Source organism: Malania oleifera, chromosome 12, assembly GCF_029873635.1.
Source record: "Malania oleifera isolate guangnan ecotype guangnan chromosome 12, ASM2987363v1, whole genome shotgun sequence".
Taxonomy (NCBI): domain Eukaryota; kingdom Viridiplantae; phylum Streptophyta; class Magnoliopsida; order Santalales; family Ximeniaceae; genus Malania; species Malania oleifera.
In genome coordinates, this window is record NC_080428.1 from 14,144,799 (window position 1) to 14,164,727 (window position 19,929).

General features: G+C 35.4%; 1 protein-coding gene across 2 annotated transcripts; it reads right to left on the reverse strand.

Annotated features, from left to right (window-relative positions):
• Positions 1-5,429: 5,429 nt before the first annotated feature.
• On the reverse strand, positions 5,430-19,552 carry LOC131144942 (E3 ubiquitin-protein ligase RGLG4). 2 transcript variants are annotated; one of them, XR_009133933.1, is made up of 12 exons: positions 18,892-19,552; positions 9,755-9,839; positions 8,864-9,004; positions 8,632-8,745; positions 8,345-8,442; positions 8,139-8,218; positions 7,186-7,291; positions 6,956-7,083; positions 6,264-6,387; positions 5,974-6,030; positions 5,674-5,855; positions 5,430-5,528 (listed from the first exon to the last, which is right to left on the reverse strand). XR_009133933.1 is itself a non-coding variant. In XM_058093928.1 (11 exons), the coding sequence occupies exons 1-11, from the start codon at positions 19,147-19,149 to the stop codon at positions 5,769-5,771; spliced, it is 1,278 nt and encodes a 425-aa protein (XP_057949911.1). In that variant the 5' UTR covers positions 19,150-19,552; the 3' UTR covers positions 5,430-5,768. The 2 variants fall into 2 exon arrangements, 1 of the variants encoding a protein (XP_057949911.1); XM_058093928.1 differs by having other exon boundaries at positions 5,430-5,855.
• Between the last annotated feature and the right edge of the window lie 377 nt (positions 19,553-19,929).

Consider the following 19,929-nt stretch of genomic DNA (forward strand, 5'->3'; position numbering starts at 1 on the left):
TCAATTTTCATTTTTTTTTCATTTTTTTTATTTAATAAAAGAAAAGCAAAAAATAATTGGAAAAATGCAAAATTCGAAATTAAAACTGGCAATTCCCCGGCAACGGCGCCAAAAACTTGACTCACTCGAAAAATGAGCAGCTCGAAAGCTATCCCAAGTATAGGAGTTATGTCATGTAATATTAAGCCCAAGGGTTAGATCGTCTCCTCAGGGAATGCGTTTTAATTTCAGATTTTACGTTCTTCCAATCGAAATTAAAAATGTACTGAACTCAGTTCAGATTCGGGATTTCAAGATTGTTCAATTTCACTCTTGACAAATTAAATAACACGCAATTTAAACCCTAAAACTAACATTCACTAAATTAAAAAGCAAGAATGGAAATCCTATCCTACTTAAGGAAACATCAAAACACGCGCTAATTGAAGATGATAATTTTGAACATGGAATTAAAAACACACAGGCAAGGAAACTCAATTAGATTCAAACGCACACACTAAAAACCAAGACCTTAACACAAAGCAAGAACTCGAACCAAAATAAAAAATAAAAAAAAAACACAAATAAAAACCTAAATTTAACGAAACACAATAAAAATGCAAACTTTGATAAATCTGACCGTAAATAAACCGAGCTACAAAAAAAAAAACTAAAACTTGGGAAACTTCAAAACAAAAACAATATTTTTTTTCTCTTTTTTTTTCTTTTTAATAACCAAACCAAACCTTAATAAAATTAACTAAATGACTCGAACAATAATTAAATCTACCACCGAAAACAATAAAAAAACATTAATAAATAATTAACCACTACAATGATAATCTTGTTTTGAAGTTTTTTTTTCCTTTTTTATATTTTATAATTTTTTTCTTTTTCTTTATTACTATTTTTCAAGAAGTAAAACGGAATTTAAATTGAAAGAATGATAAAAAGCCACTAATTTAAATATAATAATAACTTGAATTAAAAACAAGATAAGTAAACAAAAAGAGAATTAAACTTCAAAAGAAATTAAAACCAATTGAACAATATTCAAATAAACTCTTCACGAATTTAATAAATAACTAAACAAATAAAAAAAACAAAGCATTAAGTTGTAATTGAAATTAAACGGAAGAAAAGAAAAGAAGAAAGAGGAGAGAGAGCAAAACAGAGGGTGATTGCAGAGGAGGATCCGAAGGAGGCTGTGTTGGAGCTGTGCAGCTGTGCTCTGTGCTGGTATTCTGCTGGAAGACTGGAGAAGGGCGCGGGACTGCTGTGTTGCTGGTGTTGGATGCTCATGGGTTGCTGTGGCTTCGGAAATCTGGTATGGTGAAGCCGCGGCTACTGCTGCTGTGTGTTCTCGGTTGAAGAAACTGTTGCAGTCGAGTGAATGGCTGCAGTGCGGCTGTGGTATTGGCTGAGAAGGGCTGGAGGTCGGGCTGGAGTAGTTGAGAAGTCAGAAGACAGGAAAGAAAAAAAACAGAGAAAGAAGACAGAAGAAGGAGAAGAGAAGATGGAATAGAAAAGCTTAAGGAAAAAAAACAGAGAAAGAAGAAGGAGAAGAGAAGATGGAAGCAGCCTCCTTGCAGGGAAGAAAAAGAAAAGAATTTAAAGGAGGAGGGCGGTGCCCTAGGACCCAGCGAGGAACAACCCGTGGCCGGGTCACATCAATAACCCATTCAAATATATATATTTTTTCTCATTTTATTTTTTCTCGGTTCGTCACAAATTTTGCTCTTCTGAAGCCCGTAGCTCACAAAACTCAAAACATGAAAGTTGTAGATGATCCTTTCCTCTTTCTCTAGAAATTTGAATCGTCTCAATCGGAGCTCTGACGGAAAAGTTATGCATAAAATACGAACAGGTGTCGGTTTTGATTCTCGGGAATTTTCCTGCGACCAAAAATTACCAAAACTTCATAAATAGTGCAATAAAGTTTAAGAATGATGATTTTGGCACTTTATTAAAATATTGGATAATTTTAGGCATTTAATTAAAAATATAAACCGTAAAGCTTGAGTTAAACGCCCAATTACCTTGCCAATAGCGAAGAGAACGAGGCTAAGATAAGTCCTAATTTTCAAAGAACTATACAAAAGGAGAAGGAAGATAGGGGAGGAGGAGGAAGAAGAAGAAGCTGAGGTTGTTGATGACAATAATATTGGAAAGAGAAGTTGTCTTTTTGAATAAACAAATAAGAAAAGAAGAGGTGTTGATAAGGAGGGAAATAGTACGGGTACTAAAGCTAGGTTAAGGAGAAGAAAAGTTTCTAAACTTTATGCAACTTGGGTTGATTTAGGCGATCATGAAAGTGGGAATGTTGGCTTTATTAAAAGTAATCGTAGCAACGTTTTCTATAGTTAGTTCTCAAAGGTTCCTTTTCTTTAGCTTTTCTTAAAGCTTAAGATGTAAAAGGAGGTTCAGGAGTGAGTAAGAATGGCAACAAAGATAGTTAGGAAAATAGTTATAAGTCAAAAATGGGGTTCTAGGTGTCCAAAACGTGAAATATGCTTTTTTTTTTTTTGTCACAAATGAACTAGAAGCAAAGTTAGAATACAACCAAACTTTGCAAACTTAGTTAATTTAAGCACTCAGGTATCCAAGTCAGGCATATGAGTTCTATACCAAGTGGGGTCAGTCCCGACACATCCATCACATTGAGCTGGATGTGCCAGAGCTGACGGTGCCCAAACACTCATCCCCAGTAGCTTTTTGCACACTTAAAAGTAAAGTTAGAATACAAACAAACTTAGCAAATTTAATGGATTTAAGCACTCAGGTGTCCAAGTCGAGCATACGAGATCCAAACCAAGTGTGGTCAATTCTGACACGTCCATGACATTGAGCTCGACACGCCGGAGCAAACGGTTCCTAAAAACTTCTACTTGATTGAAAATTATAAGCTTAGAGGCAAACTTAGTAAACTCAGTTGATTTTAAGCACTTAGGTATCCAATTCGAGCATACGAGATCCAAACTAAGTGGGATTAGTCCTGACACGCCTGTCACATTAAGTTCGATGTGTCGAAGCTGACGGTGCCCAAAAATTCTTCCCTGAGAGCTTTTTGCGTAATTAGAAGGAAAATTAGAATACAAATAAACTTGGCAAACTTAGTGGATTTACGCACTCATGTATCCAAGTCTGGCACACGAGATCCAAACCAAAGGTGGTCAATCTCGATGCGTCCATGACATTGAGCTCAATGTGTCGAAGTTGACGGTACCCAAAAACTCCTCCCCGATTGAAAATTATGTGCTTGGAAGCGAACTTAGCTAACTTAGTTGATTTTAAGCACTCAAGTGTCCAATTTGGACATACGAGGTCCAAATTGAGTGAGGTCAGTCTTGAAACCTCCGTCACATTGAGCTGGACATGCCGGAGCTGACGGTGGCTAAAAAATCCTTCCTAGGAGCTTTTTGCGCACTTGGAAATAAAGTTAGAATACAAACAAACTTAACAAACTTGGTAAATTTAAGCACTCAGGTGTCCAAGTTAGGCATACTAGGTCCAAACTAAGTGGGGTGAGTCCCGACACGTCTGTGACATTGAGCTCGATGTGCTGGAATTGACAGAACCCAAAAACTCCTTCCCGATTGAAAATTATGCACTTAGAGGTGAGTTTAGTAAACTTAGTTAATTTTAAGCACTCAAGTGTCCAATTCAGGTATTCAAGGTCCAAACTGAGTGAGGTTAGTCCTGAGACGTCCGTCACATTGAGCTAGACATGCCAAAGCTGACAAATTCGTCCTCGAAAACTTTTTGCGCACGTAGAAGCAAAGTTAGAATACAAACCAACTTAGCAAACTTAGTGGATTTAAGCACTCAGGTGTCCAGCTCGAGCATACAAGGTCCAAACCGAGTGGGTTCAGTCCCGACACGTCCGTGACATTGAACTCAACGTGTTAGAGCTGACAGTGCCCAAAAACTCTTCCTCAAGAGCTTTTTGTGCACTTAGAAGAAAAGTTAGAACACGAACAAACTTAATAAATTTAGTGGATTTAAGCACTCAGGTGTCCAAGTCGAGCATATGAGGTAGCCACAAAGTGAGGTCAATTTCGACTGATTAAACTTACCTATTTAAAATTGTATCATTTTTTTGTTTAACTATGTCTGATACTTTTTTATAAAATCATTTTTACTTATAGTACGTACATTTATATTCAAAAATTATATACAAATTTTTTGTATAATATTACTTTGTAAAGTCTGCAGGCTGTCACACGAGGTTGAGGATGATGTGGAGCACTGCAGTCAGATGTAGCTCTTTTTTTTTTTCTATATATATATTTTTTAATTTGAATTGATCATGTATATGAAGTTTCCGAACAATTTGTACATGAATTTTGAACAATTTATGATTTTTTCAATAATTCTGGTTCAATATTATGTGTGTTGAAATGTAATTACAAGTTTTTACAAGAATTAATTGATGATTTTAAAAAATTAATTTTTTAAAGTATTAGTGACCGTTCTACTACCGTCACTAATAGTACCACTAGATTAGTGACGGTTGTAAAACCATCACCAAAAGTTAGCTTATTAATGGTGGCTTCAAAAACTGTCACTGATAAATAGTTGTCACCGTCGTTTTAGTGACGAATTCTAAATCGTCCCTAAACCGTCACTAATAAGTATTAGTGACGGTTTGAGATTATTAGTGATGGTTTCAAACCGTCACTAATAACCTTATGTTTTGTAGTGGCTATAATTTTCAATATCTTCGAAATTAGGGTTACCGCATATGTTAACCCCTTGTGTGCAAAGTAGTTAGAAAGTTCCCTAAATACTCCTATATCAACCCCTAGAGGTTTTCCCCCCGAAACCCCAACCTATTCAACTTCTCGATTCAAAATTTAAAAACAATGCCACGCAAAACCATCAACGATTTCAGACAAACTGTCGATGGTTTCTTACTGAGACTGAAACTATCGACGATTTCAGACAAAATGTCGATGCTTTCTTCTTGAGACCAAACCGTCGATGTAGTCGTCAATGATCTCTACCAAACTGTCGACCATTTCTTCCTGAGCCTGACTCCATCAATGCAACTCTGCAAGTCGTTGATGGTTTTTTTTGCAACCCACCTTCTCTATTTTTCCAAATCATATTTTCTTTGTACATGTGTTCCACTCAAACTATGAGTCACATACTACAACATAACCAAACACTCAAAGTTAAATTTTTTTAACTCCTTTTTTATAATCCCACAAGATTACTCATTTTCTTTCTTCTTCCTTGGAATTTTTTTTTTTTTTTTTTTTCATTTTTTTTCCAAAGGCACGTCATCTAGGGTCATATATTTCTCAACATTGCTCAGTTGTTTTCATTTTCTGCATGGGTTGTTGTCTTGGGTCATGTATAATTCATAGGATTATCCGTCTATTTTTTATCTCCGGACTTTCAACTTTAATGCTTCGTCAAGTCAATGTATAACTACAAACGTCTCATTTCAATACAACTTGTTTGTATTAAAACCATAGCCATCCACTGGCACTGTGAATCTTGAAGCTGTATAATTACAAATTGACACTATCCATGCTTGAATTCTGAAACAAACATAAAATGAACAAAAAAAAAAAATTTAATTCAACGGTGAGAAACTACATATATATTGGAAGATAGAAACATGCATATATAAAACAAGCAGTTCACAGCAGTTCATCATAAAGACATTTCTCAGTAGCTACTTACATTGGTGATACTCACACCTAAAGCACAAGGTAAAGTTATATATATATATATATATATATATATAACCTCTGCTCATTTTTGTCCAACTGCTGCAACTACCCAGTATATAGTCTGATACGGCTGCCAATTTGCTGGCGGCATATGGGACAATTTGACAATCTTGACCCACATTCTCTACAGGTCTGCAAATAAAAAAAGTCTCACTAAGTCATGATTAACTATAATGCATGGAAAATTAAGCAGCTAGAGAACAGAAATCCAATATTTGATTAATATTGCTGCAGTTCTGTTGCAACTTACCATATGCCCACAGTTAAATGCCATGTCCTTTCCACTGGTCAAGCATATAGGGCAGACCTATATTCAAAGTAAAACATTCAGGGAAAATTCAATTGCCATCAGAAAACAACTAGTAGATATGATTGATCAGCAAACATTTTTTTCTCAGCTGTACAATTTCAGTTCACATAATATTTTCTCATCTGTATCAAATGAAAGTTAAGATTGGTTTGGACTGGCAGTCTTGCTATTGTGAGAATGACAAGGTTCTCCATTTAGATGTAAGAATAGTACCACGTAGTCATTGTTACCTGGTTTCTTTCATCTGCCACAGATGTTGAAAGATTGCTTGGTTCGCTGGCCGGTAAAGAACGGTGAGTGTAAGGAATGGGAGGATGGCGTGGAACTACTTTTTTGGCTTTCCCTGTCGTGTGTCTTTTTTCCAACACAATAAGTATGAATAAGCATACATTATACATACACCAGTATATAGCAAGAAAGAAAGAATAGCAAGTGCAGAATGTATGCTGCCCTTCCAAAAGGCTGTTTCTGTTCTGTAAATAAAAAGTTCTGACCCGAAGGTTTGGGTGTAGCACCTTTACCATTGGGCCAAGACTCATCCATAGAGACACTAATACAATAAGATGTAATTTAGATTAGCAATATTATTAGGGCCGTTCCATTTCTTAGAATTAAAATCATTGCTAAGAAACTGGACTCATAACTAAACCCAATACTAAGACTGACATAAATTAATTAAATTATTTATCATGGATCCCAAGAAGTAAACTCGTTGCAAATAAATCTTTCGAGTGCATGTGTGCGTATAGATGCATATATTAACGCACATATACACAAAGTGCATATTCAATTCCATGCCTTTCTCCATAAGGCCAATGTGAAGATAGGAAATTTTTCTTATTGTTTAAAGTAGAATTGACTTTACACCGAGTAGTTGTAGCTTGTTACATAACAGGGAAATAACAACATGATTGGTTCCTACCCAAGTAAACTGAGTTCACGGCATGCTTTATACTGGATGGGGATCTCCATGAGAGCAGCAAGAGCGAAAGCTGTCTCTTTCCCAGAAGAAGTTGTGTTTTTAGACATAATATCGGTGAAGTTAACAAACTGCACAGAATAGGAAAACAATTAGGCAAAACCATTGCCGGTTGAATTCTAACCCACCAAAAAGGACAATAAAGGTCGAGAGATGCTCTACTGGGACAATACCTGAAAGTTATCAAATACACGAGCAGGTATCTTATCATCAAATGTTTTCATATCTTCCCAGGGTCCATCACCGACACCAACAAGAACAATCGAGAGTGGACATGAACTGGTCATTAAAAAGGGGGGAAAAAAAAGATAGAACTTGTCAGTTCCAAAGTCTTTCCTGTGAATAAATTTCTTCTTTGTGACGATGAACAGTTCTGTGCTGGTACATCCATTGTCCATTCCAGTTAGTTATCCAGTCTGATAAAAGCCTTGCACAAGAAGGATGACTGCCAATAGTTTTTTTTAAAAAAAAAATAGGAGAGTAACATCATTAGATTTATAGATTTTGGAATTTTCAATTAACTGATTAAGCAACCATGTCAATATGGTAATATTTCTCCTTTTCAATAGCTTGGAGCATCAGATACACGGGCGCATGTGCGAGTGTAATTTATCTACTATAATTTTTGAGTTGACAATTTAATGCTTGTAGCACAGTAGCACCTTAAAGGTTTATCAGTAAGAGAGAATAAAAATTAACAATGCAGGAAACCAGATGGATTATTGCATTAGTGACACTCTTCGTGGACAAGGAAGGAAGAACTTCCTATAAAGATTCCACATTTAGGTAAGGGGCCGCTGTTTCCTGCAGCAGTAAAATCCAAGGACTGTATAGTACAAATGGATGGGTTGAATTTTGATAACAGCCATTTTTGTGCAAAAATGCTAAGGTCCTGTTTGGAGAAATGATTTCGGGACTTGGATACAGTTTGTGTGAATTTTGATTAATCTCAGTACAATTTTGACCTGCACTTTGTTCAAATCCAAGGCACAACTCCAACCCCCCAAACATAACACAAGTGTTAAACTGTATCCAGCACACCTGTCCAAGGCCGCCCAGTCATGGCCTTTTCATGGAATCATAATACAGGATGATATAAAAAATCCATTAATTTCAAAGTTCATACCTCGCATTGACAATTGCACTAATTGTTCTCTCTTCTTGAGGGCTAAGTTCTCTTTCACTTGTATTGACACTTCTTGTCACCTTCAAGATGCAGCAAATATTGGTAAAATCAAAGTGTCATCAACATCGCAATGCATAGCTGTGGGTGTTCTTGTGTGTGTATATGAGAGAGTGAGAGTGAAATAGGTAAAAGGTTTCAGGAATTACCTGGCCGTCTGCTATGATAACCAAAACATGGTACTGCCCATTACTATTTTCCACAATGTCTATTGCAGCTTCAATCACTGGTCCATACGAAGTTGGACCTTAAAAACAAGCACATATATGTATGAAGTTTCTGTAGCCATGACTCTTGGGATAATAAAAAACATTATAGGAACAAATAGGTTATCTTGAGTCAGAACATTATTTAAGACATTAGCAGCAAAATCAAAATAATTAGTTACTGATCAAATAAACCAAATATCTTAGATAAAACGAGATGAATGATCAACCTGACAGTTGCAAATTTGGAACTATCTTTTTGTAGCAGGCTAGAACTTCTTCAAATCCATGGCAAAGTGAATGATCAGTATGAAAGCTAAACACTTCTTGATCATGGGTAGTGGCTATAATGAAAAATTCAAACCAGCTATTAGAAAAGAAACAATCAATCATCAAAACAGAAGGAAAAAAATATGAACAAAATAGTCCAAAATCTTCTGGTTTTGGAGGATTACGACTTACCATCACCAAAGCCAAAACAAGGAATTAAGTTGTCTTCATCAAAGGGCGCCAATGTCTTTCCAATAATTGAAATGGCTTCCTCATATGGATTAGGAGTATGGCCAATGGCATGCAGGCTCCTATTACTGAATGATGTCTTGCCTTCAATAAAAACATCAGCACATTGGCTTCCACCCAATACAAATCCAAGAGAACTGTTTACAGACTATATAACACTATTTGACCATGGAAATTCAATGTCAATCTTCTTGGTTGAGGAGCTGTCACATAATATTGAGTTTAAATGTTTCAATGCACGGCATCATTTTCAGAAAATGCATGGTAAGTAAACATATGAAGTAAAGAAAGAAAAATGCAATGAAAGGATAGGAAAATGTAAAAAGAACAAAAACTCCCCTATCATAGAAATAGAGAGGAAAATGTATGACAACATCACCACATTGGCTTCCACAAAATGCAATACCAATATAGAACAGTTTACAGAATGAAATAATAATACAACAAACATCTGATGTCAATCCATCCTGTCAGTCTAGTGGTTGTTACATCATAATAGGTTTGGTTGGACTAATGGCATCATTTCCAAAAATGCATGATAATTAAACATAATGAGAAAGTAAACAACAACATGCAAAGAAATCAGAGAAAAATGTATTAAGAACAGAAAAAGACTCAGTGTACAGTATATTTTGCTAACTCATAAAAAGTATATAATGCCTGTTCATCCTAATTGATTGGAGAGGACCTTTCTGTAGCATATTAGATAGGGCAATACATATATCAATGCCCAAATGACTTGGAATTTAAGACGTATTCCTTTATCATAAATTTAAAATGGATAAGTTCTGTAACTCAAATGTGTGACAGAATTTGTTTCCTGTTTCAACAAACCTGCCCATTCATTGCTCTTAGTGAAATCAATTCCAATGATAAGATTCGATGATTCTAGACCTGCTCCTCTCAAGGCTTCTGTAACCTGGGAAAGGAGAAGACTCGTTCAAAACTTCAAGAAATATTTTCCAATAAGTATGTGAAGGGAACAGTTAATGACAACTGCAATGCTCAAATTAGGAAGCAAAATTTTTCTGCAACTAAATCAGTGAAGCCACTATTATCACCAATGAGTGTAAAGAGTTGCACTCTACAAGCTATCACAACAGCAAAGAACACTTGAGTGTTCAACAAGGAATATGAGGCAGCCAATAATGTCAATATCTTGTAAAATTATTCTGTGATGATTGGTTTAGATGGAATGGGACCAGAACAGAAAGGAATAAAAAGTGAATGAACATATGGAAACTGGGTAAGCATTTAGATTCCATTCCATTCTTACATACCAAGCATTTGGTTAAGTGTACAAACTTCTTGTACCATATTTTGATTATGAATGCATATAGTTTTTAGAAATTTAGAATTGACCTCAAGTGACATCATTTATCAAAAAGCTCCATGCTGAATAAAAGAAGTGACTGAACAGCAAAATGATGACTAGACATGCTTCAAAATTATCATTAATGCATATAAATTTCAGCTTTCAAAATTTTTGTCTCAAACATTAGCATGACAGTGACCGGAGATGTGGTTGATTATGAGTTGTAGACAAAAAGATCATACACTGAAGAGCATGTAATTATCTTTCTGGTTCACGGTAGACTAATCTGAACCGCCCAAGAAAGTTAAATAGACACTCTCTGTATCCCATGTACATTATGAACTCTAGAAACCAGACCTTTGGCAGTTTGGCTCAGTGGTTCATTTCCCCACTACTCCTTTGAAGCAATGGAGGTTTGAAAACAGAATATAATTTCTGTATTTCTTGAATTCTGCACTTTCTGTACATCCCAATCTTACATTATATAGTACAATCACCTATTCTAAACAAGGAAATAATCCCCCTACAGAATAATATAAAATCTTCTACATTTACTCACTTTCCTAATTTATTCATTATTCACAAAGATACTTGGGATTTTAACACTTCCCCTCAAGTTGGATCATAGATATTAATCATCTCTAACTTGCTAATGAGATCATCAAAGTTCTATCGTGCCAGCCTTTTAGTAAAGATATCTGCAGTTTGTTCCTTAGTAGGTACATAAGTCATACAGATAGTTCCTTCAACTTTTTCTTTGATAAAGTGTCGGTCCACTTCCACATGTTTAGTCTTGTCATGTTGAACCGGATTGAGAGAGATACTAATGGCTGCTTTGTTGTCACAATAGAGTTTGATAAGAAATTTTACTAGGGCCTGTAGTTCTTCCAAGAGTTTTTGTAATCACAGTCCTTCACATATTCCTTGAGCAACTGCCCTGAACTTAGCTTCGGCACTACTACGAGCCACTACATTCTGTTTTTTGCTTCTCCAAGTTACCAAATTTCCCCAGAAGAATGTGCAATAACCGGTGGTGGATCTTCTACTGATCCTACCCAATCTGCATCTGTAAAGATCTTTACTTCCTTACTTTCACATTTCTTGAAGAAGAGTCCTTTGCCCAAGGAGCCCTTGAGATATCGAAGGATCTTGTACACAATATCTAAATGAGCTTCTTTTGGTAAATGCATGTGTTGGCTTACCACACTGACAGCAAATGCAATATCTGGTCTAGTATGTGATAGGTAGATTAGCTTACGAACCAATCTCTGATACCTCTCCTTTTCAACTGGTATTCCACAGTCTTCGACCTTCTTTACTGCTTCAATCAGGGTTTCACTAGGTTTACATCCAAGCATGCCAATTTCAATTAGGAGATTAGTAATATACTTTCCCAGAGAGACACTACTACCTTTTTTCGTTCTAGCTACTTCCATGCCCAAGAAGTACCGCATTTGTCCCAAATCTTTAATTTCAAATTCAATAACTAGAACTTTCTTCAATCTTTCCATCTCTACAATATCATCCCCAGTTAGGGTTATATCATCAACATACACTATTAGAATTGTTCTCTTACCCCTTTTAGGCCGTTGGAAGAATAGGGTGTGATCTGATTACCCTTGTCGATATCCTTGATTCTTTATTACTTTTGCAAATCTATCGAACCATGCGCTAGGAGATTGTTACTCAATGCTTTGATTTCTTTACAACATTATGTCAAGCCAATATCACAGAAGATCCACCAAGATTCAAGCGTGTGGTCCAAAATATGATGTTAGCCATGGTTTGAGGTCAAAGAAACTTTTTTTTAATTTTGTTTCCAGACTTGATTTGTTTTTTGTTAATATAGATTCTAGACTAGGGTTTAATTTGGTACTCCTCCAAAATTCTTCGACATCTTCAAGGCAACAACAAAAAGGGGTGTTTTGGCACCAGTCGGCAAACTTATCTAATGCTTAAGCTAGTGAAAAAATCCTCTTGACAGAATGATTAAGGTAGTATTTGGGAGCTTGGGTTTTGGCACTTGGAATTGAATTTAAATGGATTTGAATGAAATTCAATATAATATTAGCTATGTTTCTCTAAATTCATGAAAATCTAAATACAAGTTGTCAGATGCAATACAATTTTATGTTTATCTAAATTCACACAAACCCAAATCCAAAACCTAAAATCCATGCTCGCATACATTAGGGTGGCAACAATCACTTGGCCTAGGTTAGATACTTCCATTGCTTCAAAATAGAAATCTTTAAGGTACTTTTGTAAAAATTCTTTGGGTCTCTATCAATTCTCTATAATTAAGGTTAAGAGAAGTTTAATTTTCTCATGCATCAGCCACTCACAACATCACCCATAAATTAATTGGAGGTTAAACTACTAGAACAAAGAGATGGATCAAGGCTTGAGGCTTGAATACGACAACCAAGCACATTTCTTGAGAGTGGTTGCGAATGCCCATCCCATGATAGCATTTGATGCTTTATGTAATATCATCAAACTTAAAATGTACTCAAAGGGGTCTAGGACTCATATTGGAATCATATAACTCAAGGATGCATATTCAAAAGCTAATGAACAATGATTCCTCCATTATCTCTTTTTAGGAAGGTGTCTCCTTCCTTTTTGTGCTTCATATATGTTCTAAGTTGTTTCCATGGACTTATAACTATGTTTTTCTATGGTTGTATTCTCTATTTCAAATATTGGTTGGAAGCAAGTTACTTACTCGACCTTTGTCTTTTTCGGTTCTGAGGCAAAATGAGTTCCCTTGCACTTCAAATACTTTATCTTCATTTCGAGGCTAAGCCCAATCAATATTTGGTTTGTTTTCTGCTTTGAAACGATGGTGTCCAAGGCATGGTTTAGAACTATTATTGAGTAAGAAAAACATGCCTTAAAGGAAGTTGGAACAAAGAGCCTTCTTGCCTTGAAGGCTCACTAAGACAAAAAAACACCAAGGGTGTTCATGCATGCCTTCCCGAACTACTTTTCATTTGTTATTCCACTTAAGAATGTAAGCACAACATGACTCTAACAAAATATTACCATAGATGACCTAAATTGTTAACATAGACTCTAACAATGGTTTTAGTCTAGTACTTCCAATAAGGGTTGGCAAAGTCCAAGACTAAAGAAACCCTCCAATTGTCAAGTCAACTGAAAAAATCCTATTTGATACATAAATATTAAGGTTTTTGAGTTTTTCCTAGTTTGGATTACTTGCATTTTCCTCCTTAAGGGTTAGCTACCTTTATCCCCTTCACCTAGATCAATTTTGGTGGTTTTATAGGGGAAGTTGCAGCTTCCTTCTCTTTCCCTACTAACTCTACTATGAGTCTATGATGATGTTGGAAGGGTGGTTTTCCTTGTTTCTGGGTTATACCCAATTTTTGCCTTCTAATTGCTCTGTTTTGTTTTCTTTTTCCCCCTTTTCCTTGGTTTCTATCCATCTTCTTAAAATTGTTTCTCTCTCTCTCACTAGCTACGGGATTCCTCTCCCTCTCTCTCTCTCTTCATTTCCTCCCTCAAAACTCACCCAAATCAATGACCGGACACCACTACGGGGTTCTAGGGTCAATCCTCGTTAGTTTAATCAGAGCAGAATTGTGTTTTGAGGATCCTAAGCACCACTCCAAAGCTGAGGCAAGGGAGTTGATTATGTTGTTGTTATAAGGTTTAATGGGTTAATGGAGTGTGTGGGTCTAGGAATGTTAGATAATTATAATTTCAGGGTTGAGCTGATTAAACTTAGGCATGTGAATACAGGGGTTTGTGCGAATGCCACGGCCGTTGATCTAGGAAACTTGCAAGCATGTTCTCAGTAAACGGGTAAGGGGATAGGTTATGTTAGGAATTTTTGGAAATGTTATATAAATGTTTTTCTGATTATCTATGCATGTGGGAAATGATGTTTCAGAAAAATCGATATTTTTCTAGGTAGATATAATCTTATAATTTAACAAACAAAAATTCTGTGGCATGAGGATGATGTTTTTATGGATTGGATAAATATGATGATTTTACCAGTTACGATATGATGGCGATATCGCTGAGTATGATATGTGATTTATACTGAAGCTAAAAATGATGATTTTATATCGAAATGTGTTTCAACTGATTGTTGATTTATATAGAAAACTAAGAATGATAATTTTATACTAAGATGTGTTTTAATTCATTGCTGATTTATATCGAAAACTAAGAAAGATGGTTTTATACAAGAGGTGATTTGCCTGACTGTTTACTGATTTATGAAAATGAGATTTTGATATTGTTCTTTTTTTTTTTTTTTGAAGATCACAATATAACATTAGCAGGTTATGAGGAATTTATTATATTGTTGGATATGAAAATGATATTATAACATTGGCAGGATATGATGAGTTTGTTATATTGTCTGATTTTATGAATATTATGGAAAGCTACAATATAATGTTGGCAGGATATGAGGAGTTCGTTATATTGTATGTTTCATGAATTTTATGGAAACCGCAATATAACGTTGGCAGGATATGAGGAGTTCATTATATTGTTGGTTATGAATATAACGTTGGCAGGATATGAGGAGTTTGTTATATTCTTTATTATATCTATACCAATATAACGTTGGCAGGATATGAGAAGTTCGTTATATTGATATTATATAACACTATGTAAATGGAAATATATATATGAATTAAGAACCCTGATGGACGATTGATGTAAAGAGCACGGTACCGTAGCTATAGTATTAAAGGAGTGAGTGCAATCACAATGATTTGGGATGGTAGTGTAGGTGATTGACAGTCGATTGGGCCTGCGGAGAGATGTTGACCGCCCTAGGTCTGGACCAATTGCGGTAGGCCAATCGTACTACAAATATATATTGAAGTTGACTTGGCCTGGTGGTGGCTAGCCTTGGTTAAGTCCAACCTTCAGGCTGCACGACCCTATCATGGGGGGAAGCATGACGTTAGCCAGTGAAACCCTACGGGGGAGGTTCTTGATGGAGTATATGTTGTTTTTGTTACATGAAGACATTTTACTGAACTTGAACATGTTTGAGAAAAGTATATGTTATCAAAGTATATGTATATGCGTGAGTATAGTTTTTAAACATTTCTTAGTTGAATTAATGATTAAATAAATGTGTTCTATTATATTAAAACTCATGTTGCCACACACTAATAATAACCTATCCCGTCTTACAGAGAGGTGTCTTACCCCGATATTTATTCCAACATTTCAGGACCTTAAGAGGATCAAGCTTAGCACTCCAGGGCAAGGCACAGAGAGTGTGTTCAAAATGAGTACTGGTGAGAATTGTTTTTGCAGGCGGAGAGGTTTCTATACACCTGAGATTGTAATAATGTTTTGGAAAGTGACTTATGTGTATATGATAGTATTAGAACTCTGGTATTATATTTCGTCTTTGATGATTACGATTCCACTACATATGTGTATTAAATGGATTGTGAAGTTATGGCATTAAAAAAAAATTGCAGAAATTTCGAGTCATGACAAGCCAAATAATCAACCATATGACACATGGAAAGTTGACTAAACATTAGGATATAGGGCCTTCCCAAACTAGAATAGTTATGAGTGCAACCTCAAGATATTAGACATAGTCACCCAGTGAAACAAATGTCACCTTGTCATTAGGTAATTAGGGTTTCCTTGAATAGAGAGCGTCAACCTAGGAGAGAGATCTTGGATGCTCTCAAAAACCAAACGAAGGTATAGGGTCTTGATTCATGCAAATCATTTGGAACAAAAGCAATTATTATGATCAAAGACACAATAAATGCTAATGTAGAGGGGCTTTCTAGGTTAGGAAGCTTTTCAAATTGATGTTAATTTAGGATAGGAATTTCAATTTTTAAGATTTTGTGCAAACTTAGAGATTGTTTCTAGTTTTAATGGTTGACTAGTGATAAGCATAAATAGTGTTGATGATAATCTTGTAAGTTGCCTTCAACTTAAGGTATTAAACAACCCAATGCTAATACAATCGGCCTAGCTTAGCGCCATTGTATCCCTCTCTTTCTCTCTTATTATCCTCTTTCTTTAGTTTCTTTATCTTCTCCTTATCTCTTCTAATCTAAGTCTGCTCACCTCCTTTGTTTCTCCTCCCCACTATGAGTTTCTATAATCTCTATGACTTTGACCTCCTATTCCATAGGGTATCCCTTGTGCAATAGGAAAAACTATCCCTACACATCAAACAAGGATTGACATTATGATCCCATAAATTCCATAATTAAAATGTTTTTGCATAGAAATTTAACTAACATTTTATTGTGCAACCCCAAGATGTAATGCGGAGGTTGACAGGTTTTTGCATAAGAAATTAACTAACATCTTTTCGCACATCCCCGAGATGTAACGCCGAAGTTGAGTAATTAACCATATGATGCATGGAAAGTCGACAAGCATTGGGATAAAGGTCATAAGTAGGGGCTCTAGATAGAAATATATTATTAACATGGCAGTTAAAAATATTAGTTAATATAAATATTAGTTAATTAGTTAATTAAAAATATTAATAAAAATGTTATTTAAAATTTTATTTAAACAATATTAAAAATGTTAATTATGTTAAATAACATTTCAATTAAAATTTTAATTTATTAAATAAAAATAATATTGTTATTGCTTTATAAAAGAATTGATATAATACGTAATATTTAAACATTATATTGCTCTAAATTATTGGGTTAATCAATTATTAAGTGTTAAATGGTTTAAATGTATAATTATTGAATAATTTAAGATACAAATTTAATTAAGTAAATATACTTAGTAGGTTTTGTATTGAAAAGTACGATTGTGTTTCATATGTTCATTACACACATGTAAAATGTATAATATTCATCTTCTTAAAATAGTTACAAGAATTCCCATCAACCAAACATTGACATGAGAATCCTGTGCACATTCTTAAGAATTTTTAAAAAAAAATAGCCAAACAAAATTATATTCATGAGGCAAACATCTTATTTTTAGGAATTAGATCCGTGAAAAAGTCATTTCATGGAAATGTTTTGGATGCTTCGTATCAAACCATTTCAAAAGAAAATCAAATTATGTCAACTTTTTTGGAGGGTAGAAATATACCAACGAGTCTAATACCATTTCAAAAGAAAATCAAATTATGTCAACTTTTTTGGAGGGTAGAAATATACCAACGAGTCTAATAATTTTCGTAGTCCTTTCTTTTAATGTATTGCCCTTGCGTGGCATTAGTTAATGAATTAAATATTAGTGATTGTTCATGGACTTTCAACAATTGAGAGCCCAGTACTAAATCCATAGCATGCCCATTTTATTTATTTATTAAATAAAGAATTATATTGTATTTGCATGTCATCATCAGAGATAATTAGTTTCCAATTTCAGTCGTTTTAGGAATTGAACCTAAAATTTATAAAATAAAAACTTCAAACTTTAATAACGGGATGTTGAATTAGGCCTTGTAAACCTTGCTTCTCTTGATAAACAAGCAACCAATAAGGTCTCTTCTTTTGTATAGAAGGGTGTACAAAATTTACCAAAAGCTGAAATGATAAGTATTTTGATTTTGAATTTTACAAAAATAGACTTTTGTCCCGCATCTGTAGAAGGAAGAATTGAAGCTCCCTCCCCCTCCTATAAAGCTCCATCTAGGCCTTCCATTAGCCCATTGGTTAGGGGGCATTTATTTAACTTGTCTACAGTTCAGTGGGCAAGATTTGGGGTTCGACTCTTTAAAAGGACAACATGATATACAAAGCTTCCGCGTATGCGATGTTCGGGACTCTCTGAGGCTTGCAAATATTTTTCATTTGCCGAGTCTCCTATCTTTAAGAACATAAATTTTGTATTTAAAAATAGAGTGGAAATCGAATCAAATCATAAAAAACTGGTTTATCCGTGAACGGATCATTGGTTCCGTTTTGGTTTTAGAAAATCGATTTTTGATATGAACCGATTATACCCTTGGTTGCAACTTTAACTAGTTTCAAGAAGAAAAAGAGACGTGGTGTGTTCCCCACACCCACTTGCTCTTTTCTTTTTTCCATTAGCCGGAGGGGAACCACGACCGACCATACATTATGCTTAGAAAAGCCCCACTCCAAAAAAGATGTGCCCTCCTCATTCCTCGCCTCTATTTGGCTAACCAAGAATCAATTATTATTACCCACACTCGACATTGACTTTAGTATTTAGTAGTGGCTAAGAAAAATGCTTCTTGAGATGGGCCCGAATGGGTGTGACAAGCAAACAGAGTAGGACTTCAATCATTGCGGTTTGTTGGAGGTTGAGGGGGTGGAGTGTTAGGTGAGAATGAATTGAGGCCACCAACATTCAACAACATGGATCAATTAAACATGATCCCCAATTAATTAATAAGTTAGGGTTTGCAGCAAATTAGAAAATAACTGAAACAGTGCGATGATATTTCATAGAGGAGCGTTTATGTCATATATTTACTGCCTAAAATTAAATTCCTAAACTAAATGCACGCAAGCTTTGTTTAGTTTGAAATTCATGGAAATTAACGAGAGGGAAAATGTGTGTGTTGGTACTTGTCAGGTTATGACAAAAGCAAAGGAATAGAAAGAAAGAGAGGGAAGGGAAGAGGAAGAGGAAGAAAGAAGAAGAGATTGATAGATGGAGTAAGCAGTAGTACCTGGTCAAGGGTAGTGAAGTAATCTGGAATGAAAGAGTACTTGTTGTTCTTGCTGCTGATTACAGAGGAAGAAGAAGACTGCTTGCTCTTGTTCTTGTCGGTGTTGTGTGGTTGGGCCATGCTTCTTATTTTTCTCATGCTTCCGCTGCTGCTTCCAATTCCAGCACTACTGCTACTTCTATTACTATTGATGTTGTTTCCGCTCCAGAATGAGTCGTCGCCGCTCTTTTTCTTACCACGCGAAAGCAATACACCCATTAATTTCAATCTTGAATTAATTACTTCATCTTCTTAATGAATTGCCTGCTTGCTCTCGCTCATGCTAGTTGCTCCCCGAATTTAAATGAACTGATAAGTCGCAGTACTGGTGCTGCACCAGTGTGCCAGTTTCCTGGCCCCTTCCTCTCTTCTTCTTTCGCTGTTGATCAGGGCAGTGGGCATTCTATTATCTTCCTTTTTGCTCTCTGCATCACTCGAATAACGTGACTTCGGAGAACAAGTACGCACCTACAGAAGCGTTTGCGTAACACCGATGCCCATCAGATGCTTCTCCCAGTCACTTTACCTCCCGCCCCCAAAGAAAAAATATAAACAAGGAACCAAAGAATCTACTCATACTATTATAATTGTCCGTTGTTATTAGCTGGGTGCATGCTTTGGTACGTGGAACATGGTTGACACCATCTAAGATTATATGAAATTTTACAAATATAAATAATTCAAAATTAAATAAAACATATATGTCAAATCTCCTACAAAAATATGAAAATATTCCTAAATTCATGTTGGAAACTTCTTGTTTATGTTGAGAATTCCACTTGTGAAGTTTGTCCCACATTAGAAAAAGTGAGTATTTGATGAGTGCTTATATGCATGGTGTAGCCCAAGACACAATAGGCTTAAGCTTTTGGGTCAAGTTGGTGGTCATCCATGTGTATCAAGTACCCATGAGCAATCTCCTGGTACTGTTTGAGCAGTTGAGCACATTTCTTCTGTAATCATAAAAAGACCTAATTCTGATTCAGCACAATTTGCTAC

Bases quoted from the DNA above. Each gene is read 5' to 3' on its own strand.
- LOC131144942 (XM_058093928.1), bottom strand. From the start codon at position 19,149: ATGGGTGTATTGCTTTCGCGTGGTAAGAAAAAGAGCGGCGACGACTCA. The intron at 6,388-6,955 runs GTAGGAACCAAT...GTTGGAAAAAAG, and splicing joins CGTGAACTCAGTTTACTTGG to ACACACGACAGGGAAAGCCA. The intron at 6,031-6,263 runs GTAACAATGACT...CTTTGAATATAG, and splicing joins TGGCAGATGAAAGAAACCAG to GTCTGCCCTATATGCTTGAC.